Raw genomic sequence first — 12,730 nt, forward strand, 5'->3', positions numbered from 1 at the left:
AAAGAATAGTTAAATGAACTTATTTAAATAATGAAATCACATAAATCTTATCTAATTTAATATTATTGTAGAGAAAGTAATAAAATGTACTTATCTTTTTTATCTTTTAACTAAGTTCTGTGGAAATAATGCACAGTTGTGTACCACTGCAATGTCTTCAGTTTCTTTTTAGTACTAAATTCTATTAAGTTGTTTTACACTGAATTTTACAATTTTAAATTCAGCCAATGACCAAACAGATTTCAAGATAGTAAATGGGCTGTTCATTATGCTTTGTTGAAAGATTTACATGGTTGACCTGCTAGCTTCAACAAATTGTATAATCTGAGTATAGAATCTGCTATAGTAATTAAAATCTAACTACATGTACTTTGTAGCATGATACCCAACACTCAGGCTGTGTTCGAATAAACTTTGTCTTTATTTCATTGACTTCTTTCAAGAATAATTTATTATTTTTGCTTTAAAGATTTACATTTACTGGCTTTTTGGGGAGGGTGGGTTGAGAAGATTCCATTCATATTATATACAGTACATTCAAAAAATATTATTTTAAGACTGTAATAAAATTAATATAGAACACAGGAAAATTCTACTGGAAACTAGATGTCATATTCTGAGCCGAAATTTATTGTGTTGATATTTTGAGGCATTTGGCCAGTTGGATGTGGGCCATCTCTGGCCCAGATATGGCAAACTTCTCGCATAATATTATTTTTTCATATGTTTTGAATATAAAACAAAAAATGTAAAACTTTTAAACAAACTGACAAGATATTCTTAGATACCAGTTACAAAAATAAGTTTAATTCATCAGTAGTGAGCCAATAGTTGCCAAGTGTTACCCAGACTATGGCCCACATGTGGCAACATCTGGCTGGATATGGGCCACATCTAGCCAGATGCTGCCAGATGTGGGCCATAGTAGGGCCAAAGCTGAGTGGCTGTCTGGGATGGCGTGTTTTCGATTCCCCGGTTGTACGTGACAATGAGTAGGGTCACCTGTCCAACATCGTAGGTTTTCTCCAGGTCCTCCGGTTTCCTCCCACTGCTAATGGCCCCAACGGGCAAGCGAATGATTGAAATAAAATTGAACCATGTGTTAGTCCCGACATTACCTAGCTTGTGCCGGGTGGACGTTAAACCCCATATCTCTCTCTCTCTCATCATTATGGTCTAAGAAATCCAACCTGCGCTGCAACATTATGTGTTCTACGTCATGTATTGAAAATATCCTTGAGTGGAATAACGGCTGCTGGATTAATCAAATTCTGTGTGGCTATAAAACTACTTCTGTAGTAATAATGCAATGGACATTAACTTACTTAGTCTTAATAACATAACGCTCAGGCAGATTGGGGTCATCTTTTCAATTCCTGAGTTCACCACAGTCGCTAATATACTGAGCTCTCTTCATAATTCACAGGCAGGGATTTGATCGAATCGTATGGGTAGCTATAAAACCTCTTCTGTATAGCAATAACAGCATGCCCATATAGGTACTTAATTAAATAGAATATAGACATATCGGGGACACCTTATCAATGTTTAAATACAGGACGGGTTTTAATTACATACACATTAACGAGTAGTAGAAGAGAAACAGACCTTTAGTTGTGAACCTTAAACAAAGGGCAATAAACCGGAGACTAATATCATTGTCAAAACGATGCGAGTTTTTCAACCTCTAATGGAAAACTGGAATTTTAACCACATGTCCTCTGCACGTGACGTCACATCGCACGGCGTCGATCATTTGCTCGATAGCGCGTACATTGTTTACATAAGATGTAGTAATGTAAACTGGTCCGGACAGAATGGTGCCTTTTACCCATTTTATATACCCATTTACAATAAATAAGAAATAATTTTTTTATCCAGATATACTTCAAGCACCTTTATTTATTTTTTCTAATACTTCAAAAAAATGTTCTAGAACTTTATTTGGGATCTTGAAAATGACACAAATGGGTCGCAAAGCATATAATAATGTAATATGAATGTATATAAACTGATTTACATTCAATCGTTTCTGTTTTTACTCCAATTTCAAATCAGTTATGTTCGGCGAAATACGCCAGAAGTCTCGATCGAATGGCAATATCTATCGTCTGGTTATTCCAGTCTACAACCATAGGATTTAATGCGCATGCTCTCCAGATAAGAATATGACGTCACCGTTTGACATGACTTCTGGAATATGTCTAGCCTCGTTCTTCAAGACCCTTGTTACAAATGGCGCTGAAACGCATTATAGTACACGATTCGTGTACCAATGTTAACATGTTTATTTTGTCTTAAATATTGGATATCAGAAGACCACCTTTTCGGGGTAAGATCACAACATCAATGTTGATTTAAATTGACAAATAATTCGTGTGGATGATATTGCGTTGCCTTTAAAGTGAGCCGATTAACTCGCACCGATGTCATCCCTCTCAGTGATTGTCCCTCACTAGTCAGGTCAAAATAATGTTTGTTTTTGCGACGGTCGAAGAAACATACCTGATTTTTTGCTTTGTTTGTTTGTTGTGTTTTGCTTGAAGGCCTGGGTCACTGTAACCACTTTTTTAGTATCTATACAAAGAAAGGAAGTCATGAATTACATACCCTGGTGACAACACTGTCATTATTTCTTTCATAGTTTTTGAGAGAAAAAAACCCTAAATACGCGTAAATAATTCCTGGACTAAATATATATAAAAGACTGTCTCACATTTTCATGATTTTTTAATATTTAATGTAAATAATTTATAGATTAAAACATACACGTCTTATTGTCTTCAGATTTGATTTATGTCTGTTTTAAAAATATAGACATTGTTTTAGATAATGTTCGTCTTTATAACACTTATAAATCATACAAGTCATGCAATATAAGTTATGCTTTATAATGTCAAGTTAAGCAGAGAAAGACGATAAATAACAGCCCATAACTGCAAATATTAATATTAATAAATAACAGATTTTAAATACAGAAATGAAATGAAATGGGGTTTAACGTCCTAACCTGGGCTAATGAAGACGGGCATACGTAATGAAGACGGGCATACGCAATACAGTGAGCTATGAGGGAGATTTTGCCCGGGCAGCGGCGCTACGGCCTACTCTTATATCGAATTCCAACTGCCATGGGATCTTTTACGTGCACGCCAATGTCTACACGGGACCTCGGTTTTTCGTCCCATCCGAACGACTAGACAGCTGGCCTTATCAGGTCCTGCATCATTGACAGATGTGACTTCATACTTTGATGTTGACGTACGGGCAATGTACCAAGCGTACATTATTTATACTAGTTGAAATATTGGACCCACGTGACGTATTTCATTGAAAACCCCTTCCAACCTGCCTCGCTGCACAGTGTTCCTAATGATGTTCACGTTCTATTGAATGTCCATGAAAAGCATGAGGGTTAACGTCCTCATGGACGCAAGTGTTCACGTCCACGCGACGATTACAAATAAAGTACATAATATAATAATAAAGTGCAAATTAATAAAATGCATAGCGACAGAGAGAAATGGGGTTGTAGCGGGAAGAAACCGGAGAAAACCTACGAGGTTGGTTGGACAGGCAACCCTACTCCTTGTCACGTACAAACGGGGATTAGAAACCACGCTGACTCAATGACAGACCGTGTGATCAAACGTACACGCCCCCCTCCCCCCCCCCCCCAAAAAAAAAAATAATAAATAAAAAATGAAATTATATAAATATGTGCACATAACACAAATTAATATATACATATGGATATGAATTTAAAGGATTTAAAATCTGTTAATTTATAAAAAAATTGAAATCTTCCAGTTTGACAATAAATACTGACACATTTTCTTCATGTGTTAGTTTTGTCGATCCATTAATGTTTTTTTGTGTAGGAGGTAAAATGATACGAGTTACGTCTGTAACAGACTTCCGCTAGTGGGCAAAAGTTCCCGCGACCACTAATGGTCGACATTAGAACCGGGACTAGTAATCGTCTCCGCTGAATTTATGAATGTAGTTAATCTTTTTTACAGTAATTCGCTCTTTCTTCTACCAAGCCCCCCATTTCAAGTTAAGTTTTATTGACTTTACGGTATAGAATTGAAGAAGAGGTGGAAGGGTTGTAAAGTAAATAGACATGAATTAGGTAAATATCTACTAAAATAACTTCAAAGATTATGTCTAGGTGGCCTCAATGGGGAAAAATCATCTGCGATGACTCCCGATTGTTCAACGTGGCTTGCGACGACCTGGAAGCTCGTCAACATCCCCGCGGCCGACACTGCCCAGTGGGATCTATGAAATGTGCTTTATGCAAAATCCAGCCAATCAGCGCCATAGAAAGAATGTACTTCTCAACCGTCGCTGAATATTCGCGAATGTGTCACCGAAAGGCCATGGAATGGTCGCTGAACATTCGCCGGGGATTCAAATATCCTCGGTGGTAATAATAATAATAAAAATAATGAAATTTATATTGCGCATCCATTCATCCCACTTGGGGATGTTCTAGGCACACGAAAGTGTTCACGTGGGTTAATTATAGTGACTAATTAACAGCCAGGTTTTTACACTTGAAGATAGACAATGTTTCACATTTTCGAATAGAAGGTGGCAGTGAATTCCATAGAATTGATGCATTATACTGAAAAGTCCTTGAACCAAATTGCTTCATCTTATTAACCGGTACATCTAACAATAATTTACTCTCGCAACTCAGTGACCTGTTTCGTTGGTAGTGTGTCAAGAGATTCTGAAGATATCTTGGTGCTGTTTTATTTAATATTTTGTATGTCAGAGTAAAAATTTTAAAGTTAATCCCCTCGCGGATTTTATTTAAGACGGGAGTGACGTAATTTTGATCTCGCTTTAGTCACAATGCGTGCAGTGCGATTTTGTATCCTTTTGCCTGGGTAGTGGAACTAGGGCCTACTCTTAATTAGAATTCCAACGATTGTTTCATGTGTACGACCACGTGTACACGGGACCTTGGTTTTTCATACCATCCAAGCGGCTAGGCGCAGTTCTTTGCCAATCCATCTGGCCTACACATTAGACATAGGGAAACGTCGTCTCCAAGCACCGCTATCGAAAATGTAACCTATTGGTTTGTGAGCCACCGATCCGCTGTGGCCCCCGAAGCTTTGAGTAGGATATTTCCACAAGTCGTTTTGTTTATCGCGGCTCTTTTAGGCCTCAAAGTAAAATGGATGTAATGCGCCATAACTTTTTCTTAAGAGAGAGAGAGAGAGAGGGGGGGGGGTAACGTCCACTCGACACAAACTAGGTCCTATCGGGTTCAATTTTATTTAACACTTCGCTTGCGCGTATTGGTCTTTAGCAGTGGGAGGAAACCAGAGGATCCAGAGAAAACCCACGTGGTTGGACATGCAATCCTACGCCTTGTCACGTACAACCGGGGAATCGAAACCACGCCAGCAGACCTTATGATACAGCGCGCACGTGCTAACCATTCGGCCATCCAACCCCAAGCCGCCTACACGTTATACAATAAATCTACTCAATGACATTTTTGGAGTCAACTTTAATTTACATTTCTGAAGAAAGAAGTTAAAGTTAGTCTTGTTTACAATAATACTTGAATTCATTGAAATAGCAGATGTACTCTTACCGCTGCAGGCATAAAATGGCAGGAGAAAATAAAATTAGAGGAAAGCAGTTTGTCACTGTCTGAAAGAAACACTTGCAATTTCTACAAAATATTCTGAACGTTGGCATTTCCACGAAATTCTTCCAGGAACTCACAAAATGGGTAAAAAGCTTATTTGGTGACTTCATCCAGAAAACAAGATTTAATATGTCACAATTGACCAACTTCAAACACTGCTTCCGTATTTTCTACTCAACTGGAGACGGTTTATGAGATTCTAGATCACGTCAATCAAAGTACGAAACGTGTCCATTGAATTTAGAGTAAAGCCATAGAAGCGAGAACAGAGGCTATAAATACGAAACTAAAGTACGAAATCATGTTCAGTTAAAACAAGTAGCTTTAATAGAACTAGATTAATTTCAGCCATAAAACATTTTACAAATTAGACGAATAAAAATAGTTTAGTTACAAAACCTATTAAAAGTCTCATCTTTTTTTTTATTTTGATGAAGTTAAACACGCGTTAATTCTTACCGTAAAAGATTACACCAATTAGAAGAAATAAAAAAAAACATCTCAGGGGAAAAACTAGATGATGATACTTTTGAAGGTAGATCTATGATTTTCCGTTTATTTGAGGAAAGTGTTGTACAATCTTGTCGAGCTGTAGCTACATTAATGAGTTTATACGACAAAGGGAAAACAAGATCTTTCATCTGTAATATCAATTCAATTCAGATAATTTATTTTTGAACAAAGGTTTAAAACAAAGTTATTGAAGCGATAACTTGTTTATTTCATATCAGATTTCGACATGAACGAAAATAAATGAAATATTTGATGTATCACTGTTAGTTACATTATTTGTATGATGATATACATCCTCAACATCATTTCAATTAGATTTATTTATTTACTTTAAAGTAACCAAGTATATAGAGAGAATTTAAAGGCGGCAAGTCTTTAACTCAATATCATTCACAGTCTTCGACATTGAAAACAGTATAAACAAAACCTATTTTAGGAAGGAGGGGTGGAGGCAGGGGTCTCCATTTACTTAAGTGCGCCAGGGACCCTGTGTATATTATATCCTTCTGTCTATTATGTTACGGAGACCGGAGAATGTCCATGGTGTTAATCATGTGTCCCTATGTCGTTACGTTTATAACGGTGTCTTCCCATAACGCCGACTCACCAGAGTTTGGAAAGTCGACCGCGGCACTCTTTGATGGGTTAAGAACGGATTAAAGGCGTTAATGAGGTACGGACCAGTCATTATTAATATAGTTCACTTAAATTCAACTCACTAACTATAGTTTTCTTAATCTATAGTTTACTTTACTTTGTTCAGATTATTAATATAGTTCACTTAAATTCAACTCACTCATTAATTAATAAAATAATATACGACAGTTCAACAAGAAGCTGACAAGTGATCGAAATTCAGTTCATTGTGATTATTTCTCAAAATAAGTATAAATACGTAAATAATCCCAAGACATTTCATATACATTTCTTTCTACGATGGCTAATGCACAGTTACAATCTAAGTTTCTTCCTACAGCAAGAGGTGGCAGTTACCTATGTGTTGTTGGTTTTAAGTATAGACTGAATAAGAGAAAGAATAACGACTTAGTTATATGGCAGTGCTGCGAAAAGAGCAAGGGATGTAGGGCTACAGCATCTACCATTAACGATATAGTTAGCAGAATAGACGTCGACCACAACCACCCAACAGCCTATCCGATATACAAGTAAGTTACTGTGTTATAAAAAGCATCTTTAAAATTACACTTGAATTCTGATTTTTTTTTAATTTCTGTCGTAAGCTTCTAATTTTATATTCTACTATTTATTCATTGTTATTATAAAATAAATCTTATTTTTTTATAGATCACAGAAATGATGCAGTGCTTAAAGGAAAAGGTCCAATCTACGACAAATCCGATTACACAACTTTACCAAGAAGAAATAAACGGTAAACGGAATGGTGAATGAACAGACGACAATAGAACCACCATCGCCAACATTTTACTCCAAGAAGAGCACCCTATATAGAGCCAGGAATAAGAAATTTCCCTAATTATCTAAACATCGACGTGACATTGTTGTGCCCGACCTTTTTCAACAGACAGATAGCGGAGAACAGTTTTTATTCATCAATGATGGTGACGATGAGAAAATTTTCGGATTTACCACAAGACAGAATCTTGAATCTTTGTGTGACGCGAATGTACTTTTTGGCGATGGAACATTTTATATATGCCCACGAATTTTTTAACAACTATACGCCATCCACGCACTGATCCAAGATCGTCCTGTTCCATTGGTAATTTTCTTTTTACCTGACAACAGAGAGTCGACATACCGGAGAGCTTTTGGTCTCTTGAAGCAAGTGGCAAGTGAAAACGGATTCAACCTTCAACCTTCCATTTTTCAGGTAAGAATATTTTTAATCAATGCACAATACACCGATTAATATCATATTCTACATCGTAATCTTGTAAATATAGATAATTTATATGTATCTTTCTTTTATTTGCAGATTGATGACGCATGAATCCAAATAATGGCCGAGGTACCAGATAATGAGAAATTTCAACAACTGGCCGACTATATGGTTACCCAATGGTTAGACGGTCAATTTACTCAAGTACAATGGAACCACAACCAAACCACGCGAAGAACCAACAATTCTTTAGAGGGGTGGCACGGGCGTCTAAAAAAATTTTAATTGGAAAAGCTCATCCGAATATTTTTGAAGTGATGGCATTTTTGAAAGAAGAGCAAAAGACGATCGAAATTCAGTTGTTGCAGTATTGGAGTGGCCAGCGACAACCACCTAAAAGGAAAAAATACACAGATATCAACAGAAAGATCGAAGATGCAAAAGGAGGATTGAATTTGTTAGAATTTTGGGACTATGTTGGACATTTTATGCGTGCCAAAAGTTAAAATTATTTGTAATGTTATGTGTTAAAGATTGTTATAAATTTTTGTAAAAAATAAATGCTCCCAAAATTATCGGCTTAATTAGTTTTATCCCCCAGCTTGGGTCTATTGTTCTTGGCCAGTCGACCCCTTAACACCGACCAAATTTTTTCCCTAAAACTCGATGAATCGGCGTTAGGGGAATAAACCTTTATAACAGGAGAGGGGTCTCGCGACACGTTAATTGATTAAAAACCGTATGAAGTAAATTGTCGCGTTAGACTAACCCCATGACCCAGTCTTTGTGCAGTTTGTAATGGTTATCAAGAAGCCATTATCCTAATACATGTTGAATAAACATATTTATCTCCACCCAACCTACTCTAATAGTATCCATTGTTTACTAGTCAATTGACCTAATGTTAATGAACTCAATTTTGGCTACCAGATAATTAGAACAATTTTTAAGCTTCGCCGTTCAGAAACACCGAGCTTTGTACAATTCTGTTGTGATGTTGAAAATTCTAATAAGTAATATTTTTTTTCAGCATGCCAAGATTGAACATTGTTTTTCTTTTCAAATGATGACACAACCGCTACGTTAGAAAATATTGCATGCCGCATTTCAAAGGTGGTTTACATGCTACAACATTTTTGAAAATCCCATATTTAAAGTCTGTTGGGGAAAGTTAACACCCCCGTCTGATATATCATGGTATATAACTTGACGCAAAGCTAGATAATCCCCTTCATAATTAAGCTTCCCGGTCAAAGTTGTTACCAACGCTTGTGGTGTACCACAAGGCTCAGTGTTAGGGCCATTTCTTTAAGTTTCGGGTTTATTATATGATAAACTTACCTGTGGTAGTAGATTTATCGTCACTGGCTGTTATACACATATATTTTTTCACGGAATCTTGAGATGATTTTGTTCTATAATGGTAACAACCATAACCGTCTCTCACTGAAAACAGAAAAATAAAGTTTACATTGTAGTTTGACATTCAAGGGATAGGGATCTGGTGCACCAATGTCTAAATAGCCCCAATATACAGAAGTCATTTTACGCCAACCACCTCCGGTGTAATGATTGAAATTTAGAGAGTTTTACTTTCTGCTTTTTTCTCAATTCAATCTCCTTATTTAAATACAAAACAACATATTCTGACACACATAAGTCCAAATGCAAAGTCATGTGTTTAAATAAAATTATTCAGGTTAAGTCTGTTATCAATCAAATAAGTCTGTGATCAATCAAATAATTTTGTATCTTACGCGCCAATAAAGCTTAACCTTCTTGACCTTGAGATTGTAGGTCTGACATTGCGTGTTTATTGTGACCACTTGGGGTTTTATTGCGGGAGATTAATCTACCTGTCGCAATCGTCGATTATATTAAGCTCCGTCATTGTCCCCTGAAAACAAAAGCGGGTAAAAGAAACCTCAATTAAAATCCCAATTGTTTTGTCTTCAAGAAGTTGTTTTTATATATAAGCGTTTTAACGGCATATCGGAATGAACTCAAATATAAACAGAGAACGGAGCAAGTTCTTGGGTCTGAAAGCCTCCCTTAAATGCGAATCACTACGGGTTGATTGATCCCTTTGACCTAAACATTTTAGTCCACAGCCCTATAGCCCATAGCTAGCTGGGGAAGGGGGGGCACATGGGTCGTTGGCTTCGTATTGCGTCCAATGGAAAGGTCAAAGGCACCATTGGGTTTTCCGATTTTTTTTCCAGGGGAGGCAGCTGTCCCTGTTGCCCCCCCCCCCCCAGCTAGCTACGGGCTTGGTTCTCTGATTAAGGGTTCTCCAATACGACTGATTAATCTGACTGACGACGATAGTCTTGTTTTACAAGACAGACATATTGTATATTTTATCATCTTGAAACAGTTCAGTTCATAATAACTGAATGAATTCTTTGAAAATAAGACCACAAGAAATCATTCGAACCATTCACGGATCTCTTTAGAGAAAGCTGTAGACGACATTGACATAGTGGTACCATTTCTCACTTATTTAAATGCTATGTATTCAATAGTTCCCTTCAGACTCTTTCAAATTGCTGAATACCAAAAAAAGACATTAACCGAAAGGGTTTATTTATGGCAATTTTGGTTTATTCCGACAGAGGTCGTTTGCTTTTCCTGTAGACATCAATAACAATTAAACTATTTTAATGATCACGTGCACAAAAAGAATAGTAACGGAAACTTTCTGGATTTTAGTTTTATGATCGGGTTGTTATTTCTTTCAATATTTGCTGGCTTTTTATAGCTCTAGTATCTGAAATAAAACTCGTAAAAAGGCAAGGGTGGACAGAATAAATTCTGGTAAAATCTGTCTGGGGATTATTTCTGTCATGGTATAAATTAAACTAGTCATATTTATGACTATTACTTATGGGCCGGTCACACAGGCTTCCGCGAGTTGATCACGTGTAATTTTGCTATAAATTTTGCAAATTTTTTCTACACGCGGTGAAAATCAACCAATTTGTCTCAGACATGCTGGACACGCGAATGACAAGTGGACCACACGCGCGCGTGTGCATCGCGTGTCCACCACGAGTCCTCCGTGTGTGAGCGCTTGTGGTCAGAAAATGGGGTCACACGCAGCGCGTGTGTATCACTTGTGCTCCACATGTGCTCCGCGTGTGAATCACGTGCCGATCACTTGTGCTCCGCTTGCCGCCCGCGTGTATAAAAGCCGCCGCGTCCGGTGTTCTTGATCACAACTGATGAAAAATGGCCCACACGCGATCTTTTTATAGCAGAAATAACTAGTGGTACAAACGAGATTGGGTCGTGGACGACACGCGAATCAGTCGTGGTTCAATCGCGATTCAACGCGAAAACACGCGAATGGCCCGCGGATGACTCGTGACACAATCCCTGAGGAAGCCTTTTACACGTGGAGCACACGCTATCACAGGTGGTAGGAACGCTGTAGACACGCGGATCACAAGTGGATGACAAGTGCTACACACGCAGTCACACGAAGAAATTTTGCGTTTGCCCGCGAGTGACCACTTGTCGTCCACTTGTGATCCGCGAGTGTACCACGTGTTATCGCGTTTGGCCCGCGTTTGTACAGCGTTTACACCACGTGTGCGACACGCGGTGGCCGTTGCGCCGAATTTTTGTGCTGCTCAAAAATAAAATCGGACTCCGTGCGCGTGTAAAATTTTTCGCGCGTGTGCGCACTTGTTATTCGCGAGTCCACCACGTTTCATTCACGTGTCATTCACTTGTGACCGCGCTTACTTCGCGTTTGACAGTTCTTCCTCGCGATACACTCGTGATCAACTCGCGGAAGCCTGTGTGACCGGCCCTTAAGTGAATGAGTTACCAGCGGAAGGTGTATCTAGATCACTCGGCAAACATCGGCAGATTCCGGTACACCATATCTAGCCTCGGCTGTAGGACGGTAAGTGATATGTACCTACATCTATACAATTGTGATGCGGCTACCGGTTTACTTATTTGGACAACGTGTCGCTTTTAGAAGAATTTCAAAGAGTGTGGAGAATTTTCATTCGAAATTTGTCCTTCGTTTAAAGAAAATCGGATAAACTTGGAAGAAAAACAGCTTTAGACTTTGAAAGCTTTGTATGATAAAACACTCTTCACAGGCGTCTTCCTGGGCGACGCTATTTGTAATCCGGGAACTTGAAAGTAGTTCCAATGGCGGAATTCTTCATACAGCTGTGGCTATTTGTAGGGTACTAGAGACTGCCGAGGTTTGCCAAGTGTATCTAGTGTACATTTTATAAATACAGAGCCAGGCTGCAACAATTTTGGTTGAGGAGGTACCTTTCACAAATTAAAGCCAATAAGTCCGAAATAAGCCAACCACCTAAGTGAATTTCAAATAAAACGTTCACCAGCGCCCTTTTCACAAAGTAAGGGGGTGGGGGTTGGGTGGTGGTGGTCTAGTGGTTTAACGCGTGTGTGAAATCATAAGGTCAAGTGGCGTGGTTTCGAATCCCCGCTTCTGCGTTAGGGGACAAGGAGTGGGGTCGCCTGACCAACCTCGTAGGTTTTCTACTGGTCTTCCGGTTCCCACCCCCTCTCTTAAAACCCGCTACGCGCAAGCGATTTGTTTAAATAAAATTGAACCATATGTTAGTCTCCCCCCCCCCCTCTCTCTCTCTCTCTCTGAAAGCAATCATTCTGGAAATAGCTTGCCTTCA

At 38.3% G+C, this 12,730-nt stretch overlaps 1 protein-coding gene across 4 annotated transcripts in view; it reads right to left on the reverse strand.

Annotated features, from left to right (window-relative positions):
- The window catches only part of LOC126817645 (gonadotropin-releasing hormone receptor), a 101,399-nt gene that overhangs the window by 58,309 nt on the left and 30,360 nt on the right, over positions 1 to 12,730 (reverse strand). For 3 of the 4 annotated variants that reach the window (XM_050544745.2, XM_050544744.2, XM_050544748.2), the window contains 2 exons: positions 9,393 to 9,497; positions 2,506 to 2,577 (listed from right to left, as the gene is read on the reverse strand). In XM_050544745.2, the coding sequence (XP_050400702.1) occupies positions 2,506 to 2,577; positions 9,393 to 9,497 (177 nt within the window). The remainder of the gene's footprint in view (positions 1 to 2,505; positions 2,578 to 9,392; positions 9,498 to 12,730) is intronic. The other variant, XM_050544747.2, reaches the window with a different exon arrangement.

The sequence above is a fragment of the Patella vulgata genome, chromosome 4, assembly GCF_932274485.2.
Source record: "Patella vulgata chromosome 4, xgPatVulg1.2, whole genome shotgun sequence".
Taxonomy (NCBI): domain Eukaryota; kingdom Metazoa; phylum Mollusca; class Gastropoda; family Patellidae; genus Patella; species Patella vulgata.